The sequence below is a fragment of the Pteropus medius genome, unplaced genomic scaffold, assembly GCF_902729225.1.
Source record: "Pteropus medius unplaced genomic scaffold, Ma_sr-lr_union100, whole genome shotgun sequence".
Classification (NCBI taxonomy): domain Eukaryota; kingdom Metazoa; phylum Chordata; class Mammalia; order Chiroptera; family Pteropodidae; genus Pteropus; species Pteropus medius.
The window spans coordinates 2,412,527-2,439,889 of NW_024344437.1; the positions used below are offsets into that span (position 1 = coordinate 2,412,527).

The 27,363-nt window shown below is 39.7% G+C and overlaps 1 protein-coding gene across 4 annotated transcripts; it reads right to left on the bottom strand.

The window, feature by feature from the left end:
• Nucleotides 1-2,409: 2,409 nt before the first annotated feature.
• Nucleotides 2,410-27,137, bottom strand: LOC120610617 (serine-rich and transmembrane domain-containing protein 1). Of its 4 annotated transcripts, none has more exons than XM_039872988.1 (2): nucleotides 26,391-26,571; nucleotides 2,410-4,914 (listed from the first exon to the last, which is right to left on the bottom strand). In XM_039872988.1, exon 2 carries the CDS (start codon nucleotides 4,779-4,781, stop codon nucleotides 4,404-4,406), a length of 378 nt encoding a protein of 125 aa, XP_039728922.1. In that variant the 5' UTR covers nucleotides 4,782-4,914; nucleotides 26,391-26,571; the 3' UTR covers nucleotides 2,410-4,403. The 4 variants fall into 4 exon arrangements, with proteins under 4 accessions (XP_039728922.1, XP_039728923.1, XP_039728919.1 ...); XM_039872989.1 differs by lacking the exon at nucleotides 26,391-26,571 and adding an exon at nucleotides 26,125-26,366; XM_039872985.1 differs by having other exon boundaries at nucleotides 4,714-4,914; nucleotides 26,391-27,137.
• Nucleotides 27,138-27,363: the final 226 nt, after the last annotated feature.

The window sequence follows — 27,363 nt, forward strand, 5'->3', positions numbered from 1 at the left end:
GAGAGAGAGGGAGAGAGAGAGGGAGGTGAGTGGGTGGTGGAAAGGAGGGGAGGAGGGAGGCAGTTGTGTGGTAACGATCATCGGAGCTAAAACTGTTTCCATGGCTAGAAGATGAATAGATATTTGTAGCTGGGAGAATAACTCTTCACCCACTCCCTTACTCCACCCAGGGTGGATCTGAATAGAACTTTTTGTCCATCTCTGGTCTATTTTCCACAAAGCAGCTAGAGTAAGTAATCATTCTCAAACATAAATTCAATTATTTAACTTTTTTGCTTAAAACTCTTCGATGGAGTCCTATGGCACTCAGAATAAAACCCAAACTCCGACTGTAACATACCAGATCCACGTAATCTTCCCCTGCCACCTCTCCATCTTCACCTCTGCTGCCAGCACAGCCAAGACTTGTCCTGCCACAGAACCTTTGCACATGCTAATCCCATTAAGAGAATCTCTTTTCAACATGTGTCAATACTTATGTATGATCATGTCAGAAAGGCCCTCTCTGACCACCATATCTTAAGTGAGTTTCCTTTGTTGTCTATTATTTCACCATTTTAGTCTTTTCAAAGTGCTTATTGCAGTTGTAACCATGCATATTGTTTGTTCACTGATTTTCGTGGGTATCTTCTTCACCAGATTGTAAGCTTCATGAGGGCAGGTACTATATTTGTTTGCTATCTAGTTACAAAGGACTTATTTAATAAATGCCTGATGATAATAGAGTCTGCTTATGTTTTCAGGGTGGCACACACCCTACCTCGGAATTGACCTGATCTAAGATAAAGAAAAGCAGTCAGCACTTGCTGGATGGTCAGACGTGACTACAGGGGTCAGTGAACTCTGTTGCAATAAAAGGAGTATTACTAGGAATTGTCTCTTGCAAAATGTAGGTATTTAGGCATGGTTTTGAAGTACAAGGGTGAACCCGGGGAAACTAGTGTGTCTGGCTAGCCATCAAAGGCAGGGTTAAATCGAAGTAAGTGGACTTTGAAAATTGAGTCGCTATCTTTGAATATTGAGGACTTTTGTTCTTGGCTTGTTTGCTATTGTTTTTGTTCTCGTTTGTGTATGCTTGTGAGTTTCTGTGTGTGTGCACACGCACACATGGGATCATGAGAGCCACCTGCCTACTGGATAACCAGGAAGAAAGAGCATGACTGGGCTCTCACGAACGGAGAGGCTCTGAGGAGAGCTGGTCCTGGGCTCCCACAGCCGCCTCCCTCCCCCCACAAACTCACCCCTTCCACACGCTTCCTTGGGCCATTCTACCCTAACTCAGGCTCTGAGAAATGCGGTATGGAAGGCTTGGGCCCTGTGTGTTTTCCCAACTGGGACAGATCCTAGAGGACAGAATGGTCTAAAGGAAAGTGGGGCCTGCCATGGGTTTGAAGTGGGAGCCCTGTGGGGAAGGCAGACCTCAGGCAGGGTAGCAAGTGTAGAAACTGGTGTTGCTTCTGACAACGGTTCATTTTCTAGTTGTGCTATTGCTTTCTTTAGATTGTGAAAATAGTCTAGTTATATACAGTGTAAAATATTTTCTCTCATTCTATAAATCCCATCAGGTTCCCCCAATCCTCCAACCTAGTCTGCTATATGTGCATGGTCTTGTGAAAGTGATGTTATGGGGGGCAAAGAGATATGACCTTCTCCACATCCCTTCTCCGCTGAGCTCAGTGCGACGGCAGCAGCTTTCCACTGAGGCGGGCGGCCTGGAGTTCAGACCTGAGCAGGAAAGTGAGTTGGTTCCGGGATGTGGGGGCCTATGAGCTGTGTGTGTGGAGGGACACGTAGCTTGTAGAAATGGCAGTTATTTAGGTAGTGGACAAGAGGTAAGACCCCCTGTCCTCCATTCCTGACGTCAGAGCTGTGGCCTGGGAACCTGAATATTTCCCAAGCATCCAGGTGATTCTTTTGACCAGGGAAGTGTGGGACTCACTGCCCCAGAGAGAGGTGATTCTAACATGGGAGAGGCTAACACTTGGGCCACACATTACTGACCTCGCTTCAGAGAGGATGTGCAGAAAAAGGGTGATGGGAAAAGCCTCCTAAGAAGAGAAGATTGTGGAGCACATCACTGAAGAAGACGAGAAGAACCAGGCTTTCAATGGGCTCTACTTCTTTATTTATAAGCCAGTCTTCTAACCTTTCTGTACTTCTTAAACAACATAAATTCATCTCAAGTTGTACAGCCTGTTATCCTCGCAAGTTTGTCAGCACATACCCTATTTTACATCTTCGAATGTTGCTCCTAATTCAACTTAACCTTGAGAGCAAGAACCATCGCAGCAGGGATGGGAGGGAGTGTGTCTGCAGATTTTTAAAAATAATTTATTTTCGGAAGGCTTTATGTCTCTTCTAGAGAGTATAAAGTCCTTCCTTAGAACAGATAATACTCAGATTGTCCTGTTGTGTGGCAAACTCATTTCTTTATTTTTAAATATCACTTCATCCATGTCCTTTCTTCCTCAGTAACCAAAATAACACAAGATGAATCAAAGAGCAAAAGTGATAATATAGATGCCTCTGTAATCCTCTTAGCTTTCATACAACTTTTAATGGGTTATTGTGAATATATACACATGTATATATATATTCCGAGAATGCATTGTGTGTACACACACACACACGTTCAGAGAATGCCGATAATGATCTAAAATAGCAGAGTTTTTCTAGTCCAGCATTTATACAACAAAATAACACTCCAACACACTGCTATGCTTTAAATGGCAGCAGAGTTAAATTTTTCACTAATTATACATTTTAGGGCAGTGACCGTCTGCAGTTTTTATGGTGTTTGGGAACATTATTGATATAAAAGTAGTTCAATGTGGTTTGATTTAAGTGAGACTTAGGGATTAAGAAAAAGGAACCTGATCATCGTTACCAGGCCTCATCTCTCCTAGCATTTTAGAGTGACAAAGATAAACCTTGTGAAAATGGTGGATTCTTTACCTCATTCCAGTTAGTGGGTAGTGCTGCCAGCCATCAGTCCAAAAGGCGTGTGAAGCTTCACTCCTAAAGACCAGCAGGTGATCAGGACGAGGATGGCCCTGTTGCCGCAGGAAGACGCGGCTATGCTGATGCCACGCTTCCGCAGGCTGAACAAGTTCAGCGTTTATGCCGAGGGGGGCATTTCTTTTTCAAATTAAAATTCTTATCTTGCGAAGCTGTAGTTTGCTTCCCCTGCTCCACCCGCCACAGGCAGCCTGATTTCCTCCACATTCCATGCCTGTGCCCACGTGTGCGCCTCCAGGTCAGAATGCGTGGCTGACCACAGTAGGGCAGCTTCCAGGATCACCAGGCTTCCAGGAGCTGCACAGCCTGAGTATAATTTTTAATACAAACCCATGTCCTAGAATTGTAATGCAGAGTATTATCTTCACATACAACAATTATCAGAGACATGTAACATTCACGGCGTATATAATAACATATATTAGCAATGTAACCTAATGAGAGTAAACAAACATCTGACATCTCAGAGACTTAATATAATTCTGTACTAAAATTATAAAGACTGTGCAACTGAATAAAGGAACATACATGACTGCCAGGAGTTATTATTGTATAAAACACAACTAAATTAATATTTTCCATATACTCAATTCCCACTGATGGAAATTATGGGTATAAAATAAAAACTTCCTGCTGCCTTTTTGGGTTCTTCTCTCAGCAATAGTAACAGAAATTACCACAAAGAATTCTGCAACTCTAGAACATTACAACATAAGTGGGAAAAAAAACCTCAGGAGGAAGAAATACATTACAAACTGCATCATAATTAAAAGTTAAACTCTTCTAAAACTTTTCCAAATACAACTTAATTCATCAATAAATGTGATTCTCATTTGTCAATGTGAAATTAAATAAAACATTTAGCATATTTTTGCCTCTAGTTTTAGAAATATTATACATTAAATCTAAATTGACTCTTTTTTTTTCATTTGGTATTTCTGCTTTATCTTTTAAATATGGAAAATATCTTCTAAATAGCTCAGACTTAATTTTGCCAGTTTCTGCTGGCTCAGTTGGTTTCACAGTTTTGTAAGAGAAATGAGATGCAGAGTCCGCAGACAGCACCCACTGCGAGGCCCTCAGGGAACTGCCCCGGGTGCCCAACGGCTGGAATGAACTGATCCACCTTGAAGAAGCCAACTCCTGATTCGTCAGGTGGTTTGTGTGAAATACACCTTGAGGTTTGCACACATTTCTGTCAACATCGGCTTCTACATTCATAAATGAAAAGCCTCATGAATGGAAAAATAAATCATGAAGAAACAGGTCTAACTGGTTGACAAAAATTAAAAGGTCATTTTTCTCATGAGGCAACTGCGTCATGTGACACTTCTCATAAGGGAAGACCTACGCTGCAGCAGCATTCAAGGAGTCTTCCATTTTCATCACGATGAAAGGTTTGAAAAAGTGGACCTTTGAGAGGAAATACTACAGACTTCCAAATTGGTGAAAGAACTCCCCGCGTCGCTTGGATACTCAGGGTAGGAGGAACTGGAGGAGATGATATTTTTGAGCCTCTGGAGGGCAATGATTAAAAGCAGAAGTAGAAATGCTAAAAGGCTGAGGAATATGGACACATAGATGTAGACATTTGATAGGTGGCCTGAGGATGGGTCCACCGATGTGGACAGGGATGTGGGAAATAGCTCAAGGAAAGTGCCATTCTCCACATTTCCTGAAAACACAGATGAAGAGTCAGGTTCAGACATCTTTATGAGGGTCAGAGAATGAATAAGTATATTGCAAGTCAAAGTTTCACACATGGGTTAAAAAAGGACAGAATCAGCATTTTTTCCCCCTGTATAATGTCAGCAAAAATTTCAGGCAGTTAAATCAGTAGAACAAAACTTCTTGGTTTTCAGACAAAGGTAGCAGGGGATTAGGTGTCCATCGATGCTGCAAAACACAAAAACAAAACAAAACAAAAAAACAAAACAACTGAGTGCATTGTTCAGAAAATATTACATTTAAATCTCATTGCTAGTCTTCATTTCAGAAGGTTTAATTATAAAACCCAGAAGGGAGGAAAAAGAATGAAATAACTGCCTCAGGAACAAGTCATGTTTGTGTCTTTACACTACAAATGATGATACAAAAATGAACTTTTATTTTATCTCCACAGTACCCTAGGTGCCAGGTTTCTTCAAGGAACTAAAGATAAGATAAAAAGGAAAATACATTTCTGATGTGCTCCATCTGCCACGATTTCAACAGATGCTCCAAGTGGATGCTCTGAGAATAGGACCGAAAACTTTAGCTCCAAACCTCCCTCCTCCAGAAAATTAATTCTGTGCACCCTCCAGCCCACTAGCACAATCCCCAACCAGTGCTTTCCTCTATCCTGCTTTGAAGAATCATTGCACATGTAACTTTGATTTTTTTTACATAAACCAGTAATATAGTCATTTATCATCATTATCAAGTATTATGTACTGTATATTATTGTATGTGCTATTATGTATGTATGTATGTATGTATACATTTATATTATGGTGACATTAGCTAACAAAAGCCAGTAAATTTCAGGTGTACAATTCAACAATGAGGCATATAAACATTGCATTGCGTGTTCACCGCCCATAGTTATATTTCTTTCTGTCACCACATATTTGAGCCCTTTTACCCCATTTACCTCACTGTCCCCCTCCTCCTCTACCCTCTGGTAACCACTAGCCTATTGTCCATGTCCATGAGTCTCTGTTTGTCCTGTTTGTTTGTTGCTTTTAGGTTTATATACCATATATGTGATATCATGTGGTTTTCAACTTTTTCTGTCTGGCTTATTTTGCTTAGCATGATTATCTTTAGGTTTATCCAGGTTGTCGCAAATGGCAGTATTTCATCTCTTCTTGTGGCTGAGTAATATTCCATTATATATGTGTACCACAGCTTCTTTATCTAATCATCTACTGTAGGATACTTTGATTGCTTCCATGTCCTGGTCACTGTGGGAACTTTGATTTTTGTCAAACGTTTATAATTTGCTGATTTTTTCATAAAATTGTGCCTTCTTGAGATCAGGGGCCATTTCTATGTATTTCTTTTCCTTTTAGATCTACCTACATTCTTTGTTCTGCATAGTTTAGTCATTGAATAAGAAAGTTTAGATTAACTTAGAACGAAGGTTAGATTCCCTCTGGATGGCAGAAATAGTACTAGGTTTGCTCATAAGACTCTTGAGTTTGAGGTCTAAATTCTCCTTTATCTTTGAGAAGCTGGGAAAATTTCCTGCAGTTGCTCAGCTTCACTTTTCTCATCTGTAAAATTTATGACACCTGCCCCATGTCCTCACTGTGTTATGCAGGTATCATGATAATAGGCATGGAAGTAATGGAAGTATTTAGTGAATTATAAATGGTTGGGTCAAAATATGTGTGTGTGCGTATGTGTATTTGTATTTGTGTGTGTGTGTGTGTGTGTGTGCATATAAGAGGTGTTCAGAAGGAACAATATTCTCCTAGCCAGGAGCAAAGTGGACTGAGACGGGCAGGCAGCAATTGGGACAGAGATTGACTCCTCAGGCTCTTGGTGTGCATTCAACTCATCACCGACACCCTCTCCTCCATGACTGGAGAAGTCACAGCTGGTTTCTAACTGGGCCTCTAGATCATGTGGATGAGGGAAGCAGCCTGAAGATGATTTCTCCCCATAAATGACTCTTTCTTCAAGTCCAGAAAAGATGTTCTTTCTAGCTCTTTACAGCATTAGATCATTGTGTTGTAAACTTCTAAATCTCTTTGCATCAGATGTAGTGAAACACAAATGTGGAAATACCTCCTCTGCCCTGGCTTCCTCTTTTCCTAAACTCTGCTCCGTATTCTACCTTGAAAACTTGCCTTTCCCTCTGCTCTCCAAATCTAATTAGATTTGAGGGGCTGACATTGGCTACTGTGGCCAGAGCTGAGCATCACTAATGATCCCTGGAAAGGAGGGGACATTTCTGAGAGGGCTATCCCTGTCAGGCGTCACACAGGCTCATGATCTCAGTAGGCCACGGGCAGTGTCTTGTGTGTAGTTCCTAAAATAATTTGACTCCTACTCCTCATTAGGCTTTGCCTGGTGATTTTGATTTCATTAGTCTGCTACAGGCTCCTGGGAAGCCTTTAAAAAGAAAGAGAATCACAGTGGAATTGCAAATGCGTTACACTGATTTGGCAATACTTGCCTTTTTACGGCACGTAAATGTTCATCTTTAGGGAAAAGAGAATCTAAGAGGCAGCATGAAGTATAGGAAAGAAAAGGAGGTAGAACGCTCTTGGACTGAATTGAAATATTCCAGACGTTCTGGCGAAACCTCCTAAATCTACCTGAGGAAACTGAGAAAAATTTGACAAAAGATTGGATTTGACAAAAGAAAGATGTCTAATTAGAGAACAAGCCAGGACTAGGTTTCCGCACATCCTCACCCCTTATACCATCTGGTCTTAATTTTCTTGTCTTTCTGGTAGTAAGAATTTTGCATCCTCTTTTCCCGGCATGAGCAAAGAAAAAGGTAGGAATGATGCATTTTGTGTGTCTCTCATACAAACTACTTTGTAAGGCAGGTAGAGCAGGGATTATTCACATTTTGCAGATGAGAAAATTGAGTTGCAGAAACTTTGTGATTTACTGGGTACACAGCTGGACAGTGACAGAGAAGTGACTAGAACTCATGCCTGAACTGTGTTCTTAATTTTTCAACTATGATAGGAAGAGAAAAATTATGAGACTTGGGTAATTAGTTCCTATCTGCCATTTACTTCTGACAAGTTTAGTCTTGATATTTCAGTTTTCCCATTTGTAAAATGATGCTCATATTTCCTACCTCTACAGGAGGTCCTGAGTTAAGATGTGATAACGTTTCCATAATCGTACTTAGAAAATTGTAAAAGGCTATCCCAGGTAAAGCACAAGTAGAAAAAGAGTTCTCCCTGAGTGCCCAGGAAGACCAGAGGAACTTACCAGTCCTACGGTTTGAATGTGCGTGAACGTGTGCAGGTCATAGATTCAGCTGCAAGTGGCTGATTTTTCTAAAGCCCTATTTGATATCCAAATCGGTATCATTTTCTGGGGGTGAGCTGGAAGCACAGATGATGTCATTGGAGTACCAGCCATTCTGCAGCAGAGCTCACAGCTGGCTACCAGGCCACTTGTTAAAACTGAGGTATCTCTTTACAGTATAAATATTCCAAAAGTACTTATACATCCTGTAGATCACCTTCTTTCACACAAAAAGCCCACTGTGTGCCTGATGTCTATGGGATAGTTAACTGGCAATGAAGCTAAGATTTGGGGAAAGTATCTAATTTTCCACGCGGCCTTAGAAGAATGGTAGAAATGGATAAATGAAACCGTGTATCCTTAATTGACATTTCACAATTAAATATCTTCTCCTTTAAATACCCCCCCAATATTTCAGATTTAATATCATTTCCAGAATACTTCTTAATAACACAACAGACATACAAATTTCATTTCATTGTTCTGCTCCGAAACAACAGAGTATATGCACTATTAGAGATAATTTTAATTTGATGACATTGATTCTCATTTCCTTATTGAAATTTTAAAAATTGATAAATCTTTCTCTCTGGTAAATGTCTTGACAGTCCATGTACAATGCTCAGGATGAACCAAATTGTACAAGTTTAAGTGTCATGACAGTGTGAATGAAGCTGAAGTTGGCATTGTGGAAATGAAATCAAACAAGTGTGTTTTAAGATGATGCTTCTTGGTCTTTTTCCTGCAAACACTGTTTGTTTCTTTTCTTGAAAGAACAGACTTCATCTCAAATGCATAGCTTTGACCTGTCTTGGGGAAGTGCCAGTGGACTCTCATTTCAGGGGGCACCTAAAGGCATATGGGGATTGTAATACTTTCATTCCGACTCATTCTTAGAAAGTGATTTTTAAGAAAGAAAAACAAGATGGCTAGGTCACAATACTGTAAATGATCTGTAGAAATGTTTAGGTCTATGGTTAGCCAGCTTTTCCTTTGTTTCTTGGAATAAAAAAACTGCGCGGGGAAGAAATCTACAAAAGGCAGTCACTTACTGAAATGAGGAAGAATGGACTTGTAATGTCACCATGAGCCCAGTGGGGGTGGGGGATGAAGGGACAGCACAGATAAGGCAGACCTGGGGGTCTCTGGTTCTGTGTCACTCAGTGCCATTTCTCTGGAAGAATAAAAACACTCTTTCCTGTGGGGTGATTATGAGAATTGTAGTTTTGGAAGGACAAAATTGTATTCTCTAGTGTGTTCCTTCACAATTTGTAAAAGAAAGAAGAGCTGACAGGCCCTCATCTCTAAATCCTCTCACATAAGCATCGCAAGTCCATTGCGGCCAGCCTGTGGGCAGAAGTCTGGCCTGGACCTCTGCAATATGAGTACAATGGTGTATAAAACAGCCTACAGTCAGCCTCAAATCTAGCACAGCAACTTCTGAGTTTCTGACCTACATTCAAATACATTTCTATGTGAATAACAACTATTCGAAAGGCTTTTTGTTGTGGAAAACTGGGACAAGCTGCTTTGTTCCCTTGCAGACTTTAAAGAATACCCTAGCTGTTATGTCGAATCAACATTTAATCATCAAGCCCTGCTGTGTCATTCTCCAAAAGGTAGTCCTCCCAAACCATTATTAACAATTTGATAAAGAATTAACATGACATGGTAAAATGTTTTTTTTTTTTTTTCAGTAAACAAATGTTGAACTATAAAATTTAAAATTATAATGTAATGGGTTTAGTTGATATATTGGAGCTTTCTCTGTAGAACACATAGAAACTACCATTTTCAGAATCAGGAAGGGACCTTCTCATATCTGAGCAAAGCTGTTTTTAGCTCTATTTAGAAAATAGCCTGTTTTATATAAGACCCTGAGCCATTTCTTTACAATCTGCATGATTATATTCTCTCTCAATGCTTTCTCTTTGCCTGGTGTTGACAATCCATACTTTCCACTCACTCTTCTCTAAATGTAAATCTTCACTTGTAAACATTTACCTTTACACTTGTAATAATGAAAATAAAGTTTATTATCTTACATGCTATCCTTATTTAAAGTTGATTCAGCCATCCATATATTTGCCTATTCGAGAACTGCTTTTACTTATCAAAACAATGCTTTGGGAGAATAGAATTTTGTGTGAAAATGAGTAGAATCTCACTGTGTATCAGCCCAATAAAAACAAAACAAAGTAAGAATACAAATTGAGTCTATCTGCTACCAAGTATTGACTTAGAGGACAATCTTATGAGAAGAAATGTGGAAAAATGTGGAAAAAATTGAATAATGCACTGGAATTCATGGACCTGAACTATATAATGTAAGGCAAAAAAATTAACATTAACAGTCTGCTTTACCCACAGATCAAATAAATCTTCAGAAAATACAATCAGAATTTTTCATAGTACTTTGGTGAAAATTAAAGAAATGACAAAGTAGCACCTTGGCCTCAGTGATTTATTTTAAAATCAATTTCTAGAGAAAGTCATTAGGTTGCTTTGGATTCAGTTCAATCTTCTCCATCTCTGTATTTCAGTGATGACTTTTTTCTATCTGAATTAGCCTCCAGCCCAGCAAAGTAACTTCCTCAGCAAAGCAATTAAATTATACTCAGAACATTTTTATGTTAGACAAATTCTTTTGTCCTAATTCTTTAAAAACTAGTCACCCGCACAAGACATAATTCACAGAATATTCAGAATATACTGTTCTTGATATATAAAAACAGTGTCGATTGAGTGAAGTTAGAAAAAACACAAGAAAGTATTTCAAAAGGGGATATGAACATAATTGTTTTGATCATCTATCTTGTACAGCCTCAAAAGTAATTATAGAAATGAGTTCTCTTGCATTTATTTGGCACTGTTTTCCTGGAGAAATCAAACTACTATATTATTCTTAATAAATTTTTGCTATATTTATATTCTATGTGAAAATTTTATGTCCAAATCTCTGGCTTAGTAAGAACAATTATTTTTAAATGATACTCTCTTAGAATAAGATAGTTTAAGCAAATAATTTTCCAGAGAAAAAGTCAAATATAAAACCACTTCTGAGAATAGCATTTTCACGATTCTTTAATGGTGTTAAGACCTGGGATGAGGAGTGGGGGCGGGGGCTCTGTCCTGTGCTTTGAAGAGACTGGACTCCCCTTGGCTAACACACTTAGCCTAAGTCAAAATAAGAAAAGTAGCAACTTGAAGGTTGAAGAAAGCATGAACTGGCTAAGTAGTAGCAAAATAATAAAAGCCGCTTTTAGGGAGGAGAGAAGGTCATTGGCTAAACACTTGATTTAAAGAAAAGGCAAACAGCCAGAGAAATAACGACTTGAAGCTCATAGGCAAGTGTGAGATGAATCAGTGGGAAGAAAGAGGGTAAGAAGATTGGCCTTTGGAGATGCTACAGCATTTTTAATGAGGGCCTGCAGGTTCGGTTCTCTCCCTCCACTCAGCTTTGACCTCCAACAGAAGTGTATTAAGAAAAATACTTTTAATTCTTCAGGTAGCTAGAATTGGTTAAATCATAGGATTAGTATACAAAAGGTTTGCTTATTTTTAATCAGACTAGACATGTTTTTAATAATTCCCATTAAATCATGCTTCGGTAGAATGCTGTTTTCCTTTTTTCTATTGTCTCTCATTCTGTCTCTACAGTTAACATAATTTGTATCTAATATATTTTTTGTCCAATCAGGAAACGCTCATAACAGTCTCCTTATAGAGTATGATAGTTGGAAAGATTTTGTTCTTGTAAATTTAATTTCGTGATTGTTTATTTATTTTTTTTTAAATCTTTACAGGAAGACACCAAGGTGTCCCCACTCCCGGGGTGCTTCTAAAACTGCTCTAAGGGAATGTGGAAAAACCTGGAAATTTGGCTTCTCTATAACCATTTCATGAAGTTCCACTCTAAATGCAAGTAGATTCCTCAGAAGTGGGTATCCATGGGCCATCGATGCCACTAGGTATAATAAGAGGAAAATGTGAGATTGTATCACTCCCTATCAAAGCCGCTTTTTCTTTTTTGTTTCTACTGCTACCTCCGTTTTTAAATACATATATTCCTCAGTTCATGGGTTATTGTCATCATTGATCCCTCCTTCTCTCCATTCCTCAATTCATTTTCCTCCATCTCCCATAGACCTCTAAGCTAATGTGTTTAATGAGGACCTCTCTGTTTGTACATGTTTCTGTAAATGACTTTTTTTGGAGGAGGGGTGTACATTTTCTTGTAAATTCTCATCTGTCTCATAAAATTTCAATTTACAAGAATGGGTAAAATATTTCATTCATTCGTAAGTTAAACCCCAAACTTCATTTCTACTTAAAATATCTTGATAATTGATGCAGAGGGAAGAGAGAAATATAAATTATTTAATGCATCCAATTCTCTATTTTTTCACATAAGAATATTGCAAAGACTAATAACCATAAAATCACACATACAGGTACAGTTTGAAAAAAATGACATAGGTTGTCTGAAAAGAACTGCATTATTAGCAAATTAATTAAACAAGGCACTATATCTACCTCTATTGATAACTATAGCCATATATTTGTTAAATTAAGATGCTTTATATCCTATTCCTTAAAAATAAATTGGAATATCACAAATATGTATAAATGTTTTAAGTCTTGCATTTCCCAGCAGGGACTCAAGTTCACAGAGTCTTCTACATGATGGCATTTTTAATTAAGGTATAGCATTTACTTGAATTAATGAACCATCATCCCTCATAATACAAGTACAAATATAACCTTTGTTGATTACAAAGTATGTAAATTGCCCATCCCTTCTGGATATTAGCCTAATGTTTAACATAACATATACGTAAGAATTTTGCTAAATAACTTCTCTCATTCTTCTAGTTCTCTATGGCTGATAGTCAAAGCATGATGATGCTTTCCACAGTAAAATGGGTATTTAAAAATAATAATGCTTAGTAAAATAAAAATAATAATGCTTGGCAGTTTAGGCAGGCTAAGTTTTGAATATATCAAGTTTTTATCATTTTATATTATTTAGTAGTCAGCTGAATACTTAGGACAAAAAGCAGGATGCAGATTTCAAGATTTATCCCCTAATGCAATGCAAGCTCCCTAGAACAGAAAAAGAAAAATTAAAAAACAAAAAAACAGAAAAACACCAGTTTTGTTATAAATGACATTAGTAGAACTGGAGAAATTTGAATATAGACTGTCAATTAGATAATTGTTTTATATCAATATTAAATTTCCTAAGTGTGATATAGGAGAATGTTCTTGTTATTAGGAAATGTCTGTTGGAGTTTATAGCCATAAAATGTTATAATATCAGCAACTAACCCTCAAATGGTTTGGCCAAAATAAAAAAAATATATAGTTCCCGTTATCCTCAGGCAATATGTTCCAAGACCCCCAGTGGATGCCTGAAAGCACAGATAGTAGCAAACTCTATATATACTACAGTTTTTCCGATACACATATGCCTTTGGCTTAAAGGAAACACTTTATGGCTTCTCTTCGGCATATTTGAATTAACAGCATCACTACTCTTGCACTTTGGGGCCATTGTTAAGTAAAATAGGGCTGATTTAAACACAAGCACTGCTATCACTTATATGTGGGATATAAACCTAAAAGCAACAAGTGAACAGGACAAATGAACAGAGACTTATGGACATGAACAATAGACTAGTGGTTACCAGAGGGGAAGAGGCCGGGGGAAGGGGATGTAGACAGGATAAAAGGGGTCAAATATGTGGAGACAGAAAGAAATATAACTATGGGAGGTGAACACACTGTGTAAATATATGTATGCCTTACCGTTAAAGTGTGCAGCTGAAACTCATTGGATTTCATCAACCAATGTCACCACAAAAAAAAAATTAATTTAAAATAAATAAATAAACAAACACAAGCAGTGTGATATCCAAGTCAGCTAGTAGGTGACTAAAAGGCAGGGAGTATGTACAGCATGGAGACACTGGGCAAAGGGGGTGATTTGCATTCCAGATGGGACAAAGAGGGAAGGTGTGAGATTTCATCATGCTACTCAGACTGGTGTGCACTTTAAAACAAAAATTGTTTATTTCTGGAATTTTTCATTTAAGATTTTCAGACCTGAGTAACCAAAACCACAGAAAGTGAAACTGTGGATAAGGGGAATTACTGTGCACACACATCCATACACATAAAGATGATACAGCAAATGTGTCAAAATGTTAACAATTCGTTAGTCTAGTTAAAGGATGTACAGTTGTCCACTGTTATTATTCTTATAGCTTTTCAGTAGGTTTGGAATTTTTCAACATACAAGTTGAAAAAATGATTCATCCCCAAGGAAATTAGAAAATATGTTTGGTAAAATATTCAATCAGCAACCCAAAATGTTAAGTGCTTCGAAAGAGATCAATGAGAGAAGCCCAATTTTTCAATGGGCATTGGAAAAGTACAAATAGTTGCTGCCACCATCAGCTCATGATGCCCACTGATACATACAGGTCCTGGAGGTGAAGCATCAGAGAATGAGTTAGAGGAAGTTTAATACACCCAGGCAGCTGGACCCATGGTGGTGGGAGATGCTGCCTGACGACCTCATTCAGGACTTCACTCCTGCCACCGCCAACTAGTCTGAATCCCCATCTGGGCCTCTAGTGTCATGAAATCCAGTGATGTTCACTTTTCATCATCAGTCATCTTCAGAAGCAGCCAAGGTCATCACTCCTACTATTTAAATACCTGAAGATAAGGGCTTTGGAGACCTCTTGAGTCAAGAGAAAGTCATTTTCTTTCTTTAAGTTGAGGTTTAATTGACATGGAACATTATATTAGTTTCAGGTTAAACAGATTCAGATGCCAATTCCAATACTAGAGGGCGGTTCTTCACACCAACAAGCGATTCTCAGGACAGCTGGGTGTCCTACAATTTAACTCAATTCTGATACTATCTGGAGAGAGCATCAGATTCCACAGATTAAGGGCTTAATCCTACAAGATTGTCCCCCAGCCCCAAATTCAGCTGCTGGTTGCAAGCCCAGGTTGTTACCTGTACTTCTGACCTATAAAGAGGCTGTATGTCAGAGGTTCCCAAAACCCTTCCTTGGGCTAAATTAATTTGCTAGAGCAGCTTACATAACCAAGAGAAACATGTTACTTATTAGATTACAGGTTTATTATAAAAGGATATAACTCAGGAACAGCCAGATGGAAGAAATGCATAGGGAAAGGCATGGGGAAAGGGCACGGAAGCTTCCACTCCTTCTCCAGGTGTGCCACTCTGCCACTTTCCCAGCACCTCCACGTGTTCATCCACCCTGGAAGCTTTCTGAACCTGCCCTTTGAGTTTTTATGAAGGCTGCATTACATAGGCACGATGGATTAAATCACTAGTCCTTGGGGATTGATTCAATCTCCAGCCCCTCTCCCCTCCCAGGAGGTCAGGAGGTGTGACTGGAAGTTCCAGTCCTCTGATCACATGGTTAGTGTCCTCTCCCGCCCCCAACCAGTCCCTATCCTTAGGCAGTCCAAACGTTGCTCATTAACATAACAAAAGACACCTTTATGGCTTTCTTCCAGTCCTAGGGTTTTATGAGCTCTGTGCCAGAAATAGGGATTAAGACCAAATACATATTTAATTATAAATCACAGTATCACACAGGTACACAACATAATGATTTCATATTTGTACATATTGCAAAATGATCACCGCAATAATTCCAGTTAACATCCATCACCACAAAATTACAAAGTTTTTGCTTGTGATAAGAAATTTTAAGATCTACTCTCTTAGCCACTTTGAAATATAGAATACGGTATTATTAACTATAGTTACCATGCTGTACATTACACCCCCATGACTTATTAATTTTATACATAACTGGGAGTTTGTACCTTTTGACTACCTTCATCCACCTCGTCCTCCACCCCATTTCTACCAACCACCAATCTGTTCACTGTATCTATGAGTCAGAGATGGGTTGTGTTGTTTCTTAGATTCCACATGTAAGTGAGATCTGTCTGACTTATTTCACTTAGCATAATGCCCTCAGGTCCAAGAGAGTAGTTTTCTAATGAGGACTAAGGAGTAGTAGACTCTTGAGAAGTGCACTGAGAGCCCATAACAGCCAGCGAGGCCCAGGTTCCACGCAGGGACTAATAGGAAAACAGTAGCAAATAAGCTAAGCACAGTGGGAGACTTTATTTAGGAAGCAATTGTCAAACAGGCTTCAAACTGCAAGTTCTCCAGCTTAAGGAGTGCACTTGCCTTGCATTTCCTAAAGTAGCAACCACCTCCCTGATCACCCTACTTTGGGTTAGTCCTGCAGTGTGGCAAGAGGTGAAATCTGACCACAAGAACTCTCACAGTCCAGGGTCAGTATCTTTTGAAATAGAGGCCAATAAACAATTTAGAAATTGAATGTAGTCATTGCAAAATGCAGCTGCAAATGAAAAAAATAGGGAGCATTGATATTAATAGTGCTTTTCACCAGTCATCACCAATTGTATGTCTGAAGATATAGGTAGATACCCTGAAATGATGAATATCAGATGAGTCAGGTTTAGACAGAGGTTATGTAAAACATTAATCCTACAAGGAGACATAGTACTCTCCCATGGCTCTGAGGTTACTCGCCTACCAGGATTCCCAGGTACATCAGGGAGGGCAGGAGACAGAAAAGAGGATGTTGTGTCTTTCATTAGGAAAGCACGATCCCATGTGGGGATTTTGACAGTCCTGCTCATCCTGGGTGTGAACCGAGCAGCAGAGTTTGCCTTAATGCGTGCTCTCTGTCTCTGTCTCTGTCTGTCTCTGTCTCTGTCTCTATCTCTGTCTCAGGCGGCACAGTGAACTCAGAAGTCTGGCTAACAAAGAGAATGTGTACATGTTCCTTGTAACATGGAACAAAATGGTATGGCAGGCTATCAAGTGTGGGAGGAAATCAAGTCCTCAGCAGCTTGTTGTCATTTTAGATAATGAATCAAGACCAGAATCTGTTAAAAACAATATGGAAACAATAAATAAGTATAGGCTCAAATTCTCCCAGAATGTATTTCATCTTAAAAATGCAAGGAGGCAAAACTGAAAAATAATGAGAAATTATTTGTAGAAAACAGACTACTGCACTGGCGATCTATATAAAATAGCTGTACGTTCTTTCAAAAATATAGGTAAATATGGTTTCATTCAATGAAATCATGAGTATTTTTTATACAAGATTTAACTGACCTTGACTTTGTCCTTTATCAAGATCAAGCTCTTCACCTTACCCTTTAGATTGTGTGCTCTGCTATTTTTTATTCAATTATAGAAATGGCTTTGGTCAGAAATGCACATTCAGACATCTCTCGCCACACTTGTATCTACTCTCAGTTCTCCTTTCTTTTAGTGGGGTAGGCTGGGATGTAGTGGGAACACCAGACCAGAAGAATGGCAGGAAGTAGAGGGGCGGGCAAGAGAGTGGTGGGAGCATCCCCAAGTCATTGTGGAATGGAACACATCTTCAGAACATGATAGGCAGGGGAGGGCAGACTCGGGATGCTTGTGTAGGAGAAAGAATGTCCAGCAAGCCAGTTTGGGGAAATAACAGCAACAACATGAAAGAGAGCAGCCAATATTTATTAAATAAAAGCATATACTCATTTTGTATGTGCTTGCGCGGGTGCGCAGGCATGACACTTGCGTATTTTCTCTAATCTTTAAAGCTCTTTAAGGTAGTTATTATTATCTCTCACCTGTCTTTAACAGATGAGAAAATTAAAGATCAGAATTTAAAAGTTTGCCCAAGTTAGAGGCAGGGCTGGAATTTAAATATATTATTTCTTTGTCTCCAAATTCTGCATTCCTTATATTCCTTCTCTCTGGGGAGGCTTAAAGTAAAATAGGGATAATTTCCAGTCTTGTGGTCATTAATGCTGTTCACATGTTTCTGCTGTTCCTTCCTCCTTCAGGCATGGTGTGGGATTGCATGCTGCCATCCCCTCTAAATTTAGGGTAGCCAAATGATTCATTTGGGCCAGTGAAGTGTGGGAAAAATGACATGTCATTTCCGGGTAGAAAATGTAAGACCTGGTGTGAGATTTACCTCATCCCTCCCCTCTGCTGCAGGAACCGTGTAAGTGTGGGGCAGCTTCTGTCACTCCGGTTCTTGGGTAACCAATGTAAGTCTCATCACTCTTGTTAGCCTTATTAATACTTATTGTGAATAATGAATAAATTTTTGTTGTTTTAAACCACAGAAATTTCTGGCTTATTTGTTATTGTAGCATAATCTAACTCTACTGACTGACATAAGATCTTACTATACTATGACAGCAGAGGTTATGATGAATATTCAAGAAATTAACTGTAAAGAAGTCAAATTCTAAATATAACTGAGAATTACATAAATTGCATATGTAATATATTAAAACCCCTTATAGCGCTGGTGAGAATGAATTGTACAGGATGTTTTGGTTCGCTTTAATTTCACACAAGAGTGAGATTTAAAGATATGAGAGTTACATGGACAGGGACAATGCACTGGTGGTTACCAGAGGGTAGAGGGTAGGGAAAAGTAAATGGGGAGGGGGGGATTTAAATTATTTCTTCAATTAAAAAAATATCGTGAGTATTTAGTGAACCTTAAGAAAGCGATAGGCAGTATTGAGCCTCTCTTTCTACTTTAAAACTGAACATCCTAATTTCTCAACACAGTCAAATTTTAGAGACTAAGGCACAAATGATATATTTTATGCTTACATAGTGTTCAAAATAAAGGAAAGGGTGCCTTAGGAAAAATAAAATAAAATAAATAAAAAGTGCCATATCAAAAAAAAAAAAGGTATGAGAATTAGCTACTAGTATAGTCAAAAATATATTTCCTAACAAGCTGGAGCCTAATGAGGACAGACCTGACTAGCTGTCACTTAAACATGCATAAGTAGTTTCAAGTGAGAGTAGATGAGAGATAATGAAGACATTAAGACTAACTCATGACCTGAATTGAAAAACAACTCATTGTACAAGTAATGGGACAATAGTATCACTTTTGGTTAAGAAAAACTATATACTCTGGTGTATTTAATTATTCATTCAACAAATAGTTGTTGATTATATGCTATGAAAAGGAAGATGATCAAATATTATCATTATATGTATGAGCATAATGTATAAATAATTTTCATAATGATCATCTTGAGTAAGAAATCTAAAAGACCTTTCATATATTATCTGTCTTATATGTTCCTTATTATCTGGTCACATGCTGTGTTTCATCTCCATTTTTCCATTGTTCCTAAGATTGGTGTTCCAGGCACATCAAACTGTTCTCAATTTCCCGAAGTTTTAAAAATTCCTTATGTTTAATCCTTATATTTCTTCTACATGTCTTCTCCCAAACTCTACCCCAAATCCAATTTGTTAATTCTTCAAGACTACTCAAGATTTCCCTCCTGTATATCTAGTTACAACATAAATCCCCATCTACTTTATGCAAATTTCTGGCTTTTCCCTCTGCATTCTCATTAAAATTTCTATACCTTTTTACACCAGCACTTCTCACTTTTTATCATACTAATTATATTTGTTTACTTGTTGATCAGCTTTGATAGACTGTGAACTTCCAGAATAGAGGACTCATGTTTCACTTATCTTCATATCTATGAATCAGGATAGTGTCTGGCATAAAGATGCTCAATAAGTATTTGTTGAGTGGTCGCATGAATAAAAGAGTAAAGGAATGAAGAAACGTGAAGCTTGGAGAGGTAGTTCATATTTGTTCTGTTTTTAGATGCATGAAAATATTTATTGAATGAATAATCTTATAAAAATTATATCAATTACTCAAAGGGTAAGTACTCAATAGTAAAGAATAACGAGGCACACTCTCTAAATTTTATAAATATTTAAGTTATGGCAATAAAATTAATAGTTGCAGGTTCCAGAGCAAACTCTGATCATACTTTATATCAAGCAATTGTGTCTTTCAACAATAGTTGACAAAGGTTTTGTTTAGTTAAGTGTCCACTGGGATAACTGAGGAAAGGTTGGAGAAATGTGCTATAAATCCTGAAATTCATTACTGTGAACATAGCTAGGGGGTTGTAACAAATGTATTTTGAAGAGCACATTAAAAATCAAAAGAATTTACCCTAGTGAGTCAATGAAGATCTGAATGAATGTGAAGCAGCTGCATTGTTTTTAATTTAAAGTGTTCTTTAAATTAAACTCCATGATAATCCCATCATTTGCAAATTACTGAGTTCCTTATAATCACAGCCCTTGCCACTGTGCTCATCTGTGGAGATAAAAAGGGTCAAGGACAATACCCGCTTTCTGATTATTGCAGGGGAAGACTATTATAATTTATTACATTCAGGACTATCATATGCCATGGTAATCTGTTAGTCATTCTATCTCAAGGTTAAGACCACCCTCCTCTACAAACAAAAACAGAACAAAACAAAACAAAACAAATTCAATGGAAAATTAGCACAGAAAGAGAAATGTTTATATTTTTATAAAAATTTCAATTTAACTACAAAGCCCCACATTGGAGATCAATGCTCCTGAAAGTGGCCACTTGGTTTCCTCAAGAATATGTGGCTTATGCGTCTTTGTGATAAGGAATTTGCAAAGCACTGCTTCCTTCTTCATCAAGAAGGTCTTGCCACAAAAGAGAGCTAAACTAAAAAGTGTGCTTAGTATCTTATTTGATGAATACTCTGGCTCGAGTTCATATCTCATGGTGAATGAGTAATTAACAATTCAAGGGCTGGCACTGGAGCATGGAACATACTCTGAGTAGCATTTTACCTGGATCACAGTCATGATGATGTGAGCAGTGACATCCTAAGCAGTATTTTGCTAAGAAACTAATCCAGACCTCAAGTTTCTTAGAGAAATAAAAGGAATGAAAACACATGGGCACAAAAGAAGCACATATTTTCTCTTGTCATTCATTGCGGAACTAACTTAAATCATCTATGGTATATCTAATTTATTCCTTCTTTCTTTATGGTCTCTTGCAATATTGACTTTCCTCTATAAAAAAAACAAAAACAAACTAAACAATACCAAAAAAATCCCCACAAGCAACAACAAAAAGAAAACATTATTCATAGACTTTGGGCGCTGGAAGTCTTTAAAAATCGGGAAACTGAGGTCTCCAAAAGTTAAGTGAAATTTGAAGGTCATTGTTTATACTCCTTCCAATAAAGGATGGAGGAAGGAGACAGCTGGTGACGGAAGCCACAAATTGGAAGCCCAGGACTCCTTTTCCAATTCCAGATCCACGCTATGCTCAGAGCTGAGCTGGGTAGCCAATAAGAGGACATCAGAAGAAAAACAAGTATTTAGTTTCTTTTGTTATCCAGAGGTTAATTTATCATAAGAATCAAAATATGTGTCACTAGGATCCAATGGATAGATTTAAGGCCCAAACTGATAGAGATAATAAAGAGATAAGGGGACAGAACGAAGGATCTTGGAAACTCATTTGGTTGAACCAGGACAGCTTTGTTGGCAAGGAGTCTTTTTGAAGGTCTAAAATCCCACCAGTCAATCAATATTACACTATCAATCTTAAAGACATCGTGTCCTTAATTCAGCCTTTGACTCATGGAAACGGAAGTCAACAAGCTTGACAAGAACTTTCTCATGAGGAATTGCTAGAACGACAGGTCGGCAAAGCACATGAGGGGCGTGAAGGAGGGTATTGGTAAATGTATGTATATATATTTATTGACCTGGGTTCCATTTACATGGGTGTGTTCAAACTGAATACATAAATCATAAATTATTTACTTATGACTTGTGTAGCTTTCTATATGAATGTTAAACATCAATAAAAAGTTTAAGGACACACACCAAAAAACCATGTAATGTCTACTACTTGTTGAATGAATTGAGTGCTTCCCTTTTTACCCCAAAATATATGGCGTTATTAGGCTAACAATGTAAATAATAAATTCTGAAAATTTATCCTATGGGAAAAAAATCAGACGAGTTTAAAAGATGTATGCACAAAAATGTATTATATAGCTAAACATTGGAGCCACTGAGATGTCCATGAGTCAAGGACTGGTTAAATAAATGATTTAAGAGGCATACAAGAAGGATTCTGGTATAGTAAAATAGTATATTTTCTAACGTGGAAAGATGCTAGTCTTGTATGGCTAAGTCAAAAAGTAAGTTTCAGAATTGTGCATTGTATGATTCCATTTTTCTGTAAAACCATAACTACTAGCACTGCTACTACTACTGTGCATGCATACGCAATTTTAGAGGCATGGAAAAGCAAACCAAAACAAAACTAAACAAGAGGTCAATGCACCAAGCTGTTACCATATGTTTTTGTTAACGGGTGATATTGTAGTATGTTCATGTTCTATTTTGTGCATATCTATATTTGAACTTTGATATGAAGAACATGTATCATAATCAGAAAAAAGAATAAAGGTATTTTCATTAATAGAATTAAAATTTATTTGTAGCATATGCAGTGAAAATGTTGGTTTTTAAGCTTAGAAATATTTCTCCTCTTTCTCCTCATTACCTTCCTCCTCTTTTTTCTGTACTGTATATACTTAACACATCTTTTGAAATGGTTCTCATGTGCCTTTCCTTTCAAAGTTTAAGATTCAGGCTGAGGCCAGAAAGTCAATCTGCCTAGTAGGGCTTAATTGCACTCTGTGTTCCAGTCGTATTTTACCAGATGTTGTGAATGTTCTAGTTAAGAAATGAGAAGAGTAGTTCTCTCTGTGATCATTCTGGTCACGGAGAAATTAAAAGCGAGTACGAACCAAACCAGTTTAATTGGCAACAGTTGATAGATTACCTGGCACTTCTAACCAGTACCTGACTACTATGGCAAATTAGACAGAAAAGGTGCTATTTTGGTTTCCCCTAGGGAGCAAATCTATACGTTGAAAGTTCCCTGAATGAATGATTTTAGTGTTTTAATTGTTGTTTAAGTCATCTTCTTGTCTTTCTAAATTTGAAACAGTATTTTGTTGTTTCCTGTCAAAAACTGTATTCATGTTTGTTACATTAGTTATTCTTTTTAACAACTATTACAGGCTTATTTTCGGACCCTTTCTCTATTGTAACAATCTCAGCATCAACAATCAAGCTCATAATACAAACTAAATCTTGATGGACAGATTTCCCATCTTAATGTAACTTAATAGATGAAAATCTAGAAGTTAGGAACTCAGAAAATATTAATGACAGTCTATCCTCTTACTAATATGAATTCAGAGCTTTGAAGTATCGGCACTGTTTTGGCTGGATTGTGCCATTTCATGCTTAGAGATACTGTTAAATTGTGTATGATTACTTGACTACTCAGCATCTCCATTTTTTGTTGTTGTTGTTCTTGCCAAAACTTAGTATAGGCTAACCAACAACTATTTCCTGGTTCCAAGTGTGAACATGAGCATGGATCTTATTGATAACGAGCTCTTGAAAGAGGCATTCTGTATCATGAGACTGAGAATGATATCCCAATAACACATATGCCCCAAATCCAAATCAGAACTGAAGTGCTCCCAGAATGTGACTCAGTAGCTGCTCCCCTGCACCTGAAATGGCCAGTGAATGCACAGGTGGACTTGCTGAGTTCTACATCCAAAGCTGGTCCACATGTGTGTCTCATGGACTCTGCACCTAAGTCCCTGGCTTGATTTCTCTAGGTACATCTGTTAGCTCAAAGAAATTCTGCCAACTCATGCACTTAGTCTGAGCTTCTTCTTTTCTGGGTTCCCTATTCCAATAACTACCTTAAATCTTTAATATTATTTTTATCTGTCGTGAATAAAATGAAGGTCTATAAAAAGTAAGCCTGTGATACTTTATATTAACATAGTAATATAATAATACAATATGCTCCACACATATCTATTTGAAGAAAATGACATTTTTCTTCAACACTACTTTTCGGCTTCTAGTTTCATTTAACAAATGTTTACTGAACGGTGCATGGATGCCAGAAGCCAGGCAAGCAGGACCTACACGGTGCCTGATGTCAAGGGCCCTTTGGAAATGTATTTCTCCAGGTTATTAAATGGCCATTTTAAAAGCCCAGATGAGCAAAACACAAAAATTAAGGCATAATTTTAGTTTTTGCTTCTCCCTAATAAGTAATTACATATAAAAATGCTTACAGAAACTCTACGAAGTTAAAAGTAAGATACTAAAATACAAGTTCAGGGAGAAGTGTACTCCTGGAGAGGGATATTATCAAATGGGCTGAGAGTTGATCTGGAATAGAGGCCAATTTAGAGAATTTTGCTTGTGATGAGTTCTTCTTTCATTCTTAGAATAAATATATGGCTGCAAATTTACTTAATGACTAGTATGATTAATCATTCTCACCAATCAGCTCTGTCATCCTACATCTGCCCCCATTAAAAAAGAAAAAGAAGGAACTAGAGAAACCTGCAAATAACCCGATTGATTTGATGCCACACGTCATCTCGTCATTAGTTATCTCTTAACCCTTCACAACTCCGTGCACATCATGGACATCCCGTAAAATATGTTGAGATGACGAACGCACCACAGGGAGAATGTAGTGATGTTACCTTACGTGAGTCTTCTTTAACTAGAGCCATGAAGGAGTTTTGAGCTCTTCAAAGCACTGTGCCTTATGAAGGGAAATCAAATATAATAACTGTGGCAAATAAATAATAAATTTCAAACACAAAAACACAAAAATAGAATATCCCATCTATTCTGGGGAATTTAATATCTCCAGAATATTTCTGAGGTTGGCAGAGGTCCCCCGTCCTCACAATGTCCAGCATGTTAAGGGGAGAAAGACATGCCCTGGGGAGTGGTGTCAGTGCAACCGAGGTGCAAGGCAGTCGCACTAACACACACTTCAAAAATGCATTTGCATTAGGGATTAACTGCATGCTGATTATAAAGCGCCTACCTGTGTGATGGTGTGTGTGCGTGGAGGGGGAGGGGGAAGCACAAGATGCCTCTGTACTTAGCAAAATGAGGCATTTTAGTTACAAAATATATTTAAAAACCTGTAGGTGCTAGATCACAAATAAGCTAAGACACTCAGTCTAGTTGTATAATTTACGCTAGTTAAGTATTATCTTTTTCTTTTTTAAGGAGGGTGCATTGGGCTGCAAGATTGCATTAAGGGGCAAACCTTTGAAGAAAAGAGTATCACTTAGCTTGCCCCTTTTCCTGTTGATAGGCCGTCGTCTGACAATGAATCCGGAAACTCTGAAGTGCAAAGTAGCGGAGGTCAAACATCTTGGGGAGTGGTCCCTGGGGATGGTCCCGGGACGGAATCGCTGTTCGTTTGCACCTGCAGTGTGGCCCTAACCAAGTGCGATGGCTTTGACACGTCCAGAGCCATCGGATCCCATTACCTGCCACAAAGAACCACCTAAGTACTTCCTTTAGTGGAACATTTCAGAAGGAGATTTAACGAGTAGAGGAATGAAGGACATCAATAAAGAGACTCTGTCGCTGCAGTGTGACACCAAACCCCAAGGCGGGCGGGCGTCAGGCATCTGGAGGAGGAAGCGTTCAGGTACAGGCGTCAAACCTGGTCCTCAGCAAGATGTTTCTGTGAATGAACGGGTCCTTCTGCAAGCCCGGGGAGGGCACGTTGCACACCTCGCTCCTAAGTCAGAACTCCAACGATCCACACACCTCGACAGGGAAACGCAAGATTACAGCGTCTCATCAGACCAGGGGTGGGGACGGGAAGCTAGTGCGGCTCCCCAACAGGTTCCCGGGAACTCGGGGAACCGCCGCCGGGGAACTCCAGTGTTCAGCGCCAGGCAGTATTTCCCCAGATTTGGAGCCACCGAAGACAGGTGAAAAGGCTCGCGCGATCGCCGTAAGGGGTAAAGCGGGCTGTGGGCGCGTGCAATGTCCCCAGGAAGGGACCGAGGACCCGGGAGAGCCAGATAGGTATAAAGCAAACACTAGAATGACCGCACACACCACAAAGGGGAAAAAACAGAATGCACCTAGAAGCGCCCTCTGCAAAACGTAGAACTGTCTACACTGCACGGAAGAATCGGTCTGTGCAGCGGCGGACGCGAGGACAGATCGTCCCGGTTCCTTGCTTCCGCGACAGAAGCGGGTCATTGCGGGGCCAAGGACATTGCGCAGCCCCGCGAAGTTACCGTGAGAATCGGGAAAGCCAGGCTGTGGACGCTGCTCGGGGCTGTAAGGACGCGGCTGGCCGCGAAGTGGGTGGATTCAGGGTGTCCGCGAAGGGGCCAAACCTCTGGGAGCCTGGGAGAGACTGGGAGGCGGCTCCAGAGGGCCACCCCAGGCTGGGAGTGAGGACGCCCCTGGCAAGCGCGAGCACCCCTCCAGCGCCCCGCGCATCCCCGGCTCCCGACTCCTCTGCCTGGGCTCGCGAGCCGCGTGGGGAGCGGTCGCTGACCTGCGGGCCGGGACGCGCCCACCTCCCCAGCCGCGCTCCCGCCCTCGGGGTGCGGCTCTGGCCGCGCTGACCTCTTTGCAGGCGCCGCTGGTCCGGCGATGGGCGCCGGCGAAGCCGTCTGCGGTGATCTGGGGCGCGCTGCCGAGGCGCACCGGAGCAGCTGCGCAGCGCGTGTGAGCCCGGGCCCGCGTGTCGCCAGGACCGCGCGTCTTCCCTCCGCCCCTCCGGCTCGCACAACCAATGGAGGCGAGCCAGGCCCACTTCTCGTCGCCCTGCAGCCGTTGCTCCGGCGGGCGCCTGGCACTGGGACAGCCCCCGGCTCCGGCGAGGGAGGAGCTCGCGCCAGCGCTGGAAAATCCTGGGGGATGAGGAGGCGTTTGCCCAGGGAGCCCCATCTGGGAGGCAGGTGTGGTGCCATTAACTTTTATGTGCACCGGGGGAAAGTGGGGTGTGTGTGCAGTTTCATTGGGACCTGTCTCCGCAGGCGAAAGCATCTCCTTTCTGCTGAGTTTCTTCCCCGCTTACATCTTTTAGGAGTCTCGCGCAGCCCCCACAAACAGCGAGCCGCGGTGCATCTGTGCGAGCCCAGCTCTGAGCCGCGGCGGGGGCATCGCCTCAGCCTGTGACGAGCTTCGCCTCAGACATCTCTCCATCAGCGCTTCTCTTCTTTTCCCTCGGAACCTTCCGCCAGATCATCATAGGAGTTGAACAGGATCGCAGCTGTTATCACTGCCAGCGAGACATACAATCACAAAACTCCCTTCTGAGTAATTGGTTTACACAGTCACAGATCTTCGAAGAAGTCTGGAAAGGGAGCCTTTCAGTGATATGACTAATTTCGGTTACCAATCAGCCCTGTAACCTTCACCCGACGGCTCTGTATTCCTCTTTTTCAACTGGAAAATGAGAAGTCTCTTCTATTCTGACATTCAACAACCCAGCTGGCTGTCTGGCCTATGTGGTTGCGAAGAGC

Coding starts and splice junctions, on each gene's coding strand:
- LOC120610617 (XM_039872985.1), bottom strand. CDS start 26,884: ATGCTTTCGCCTGCGGAGACAGGTCCCAATGAAACTGCACACACACCC. Junction 4,915..26,390: donor GGGCGCGTCCCGGCCCGCAG/GTCAGCGACCGC, acceptor TGTGTTTTGCAG/CATCGATGGACACCTAATCC.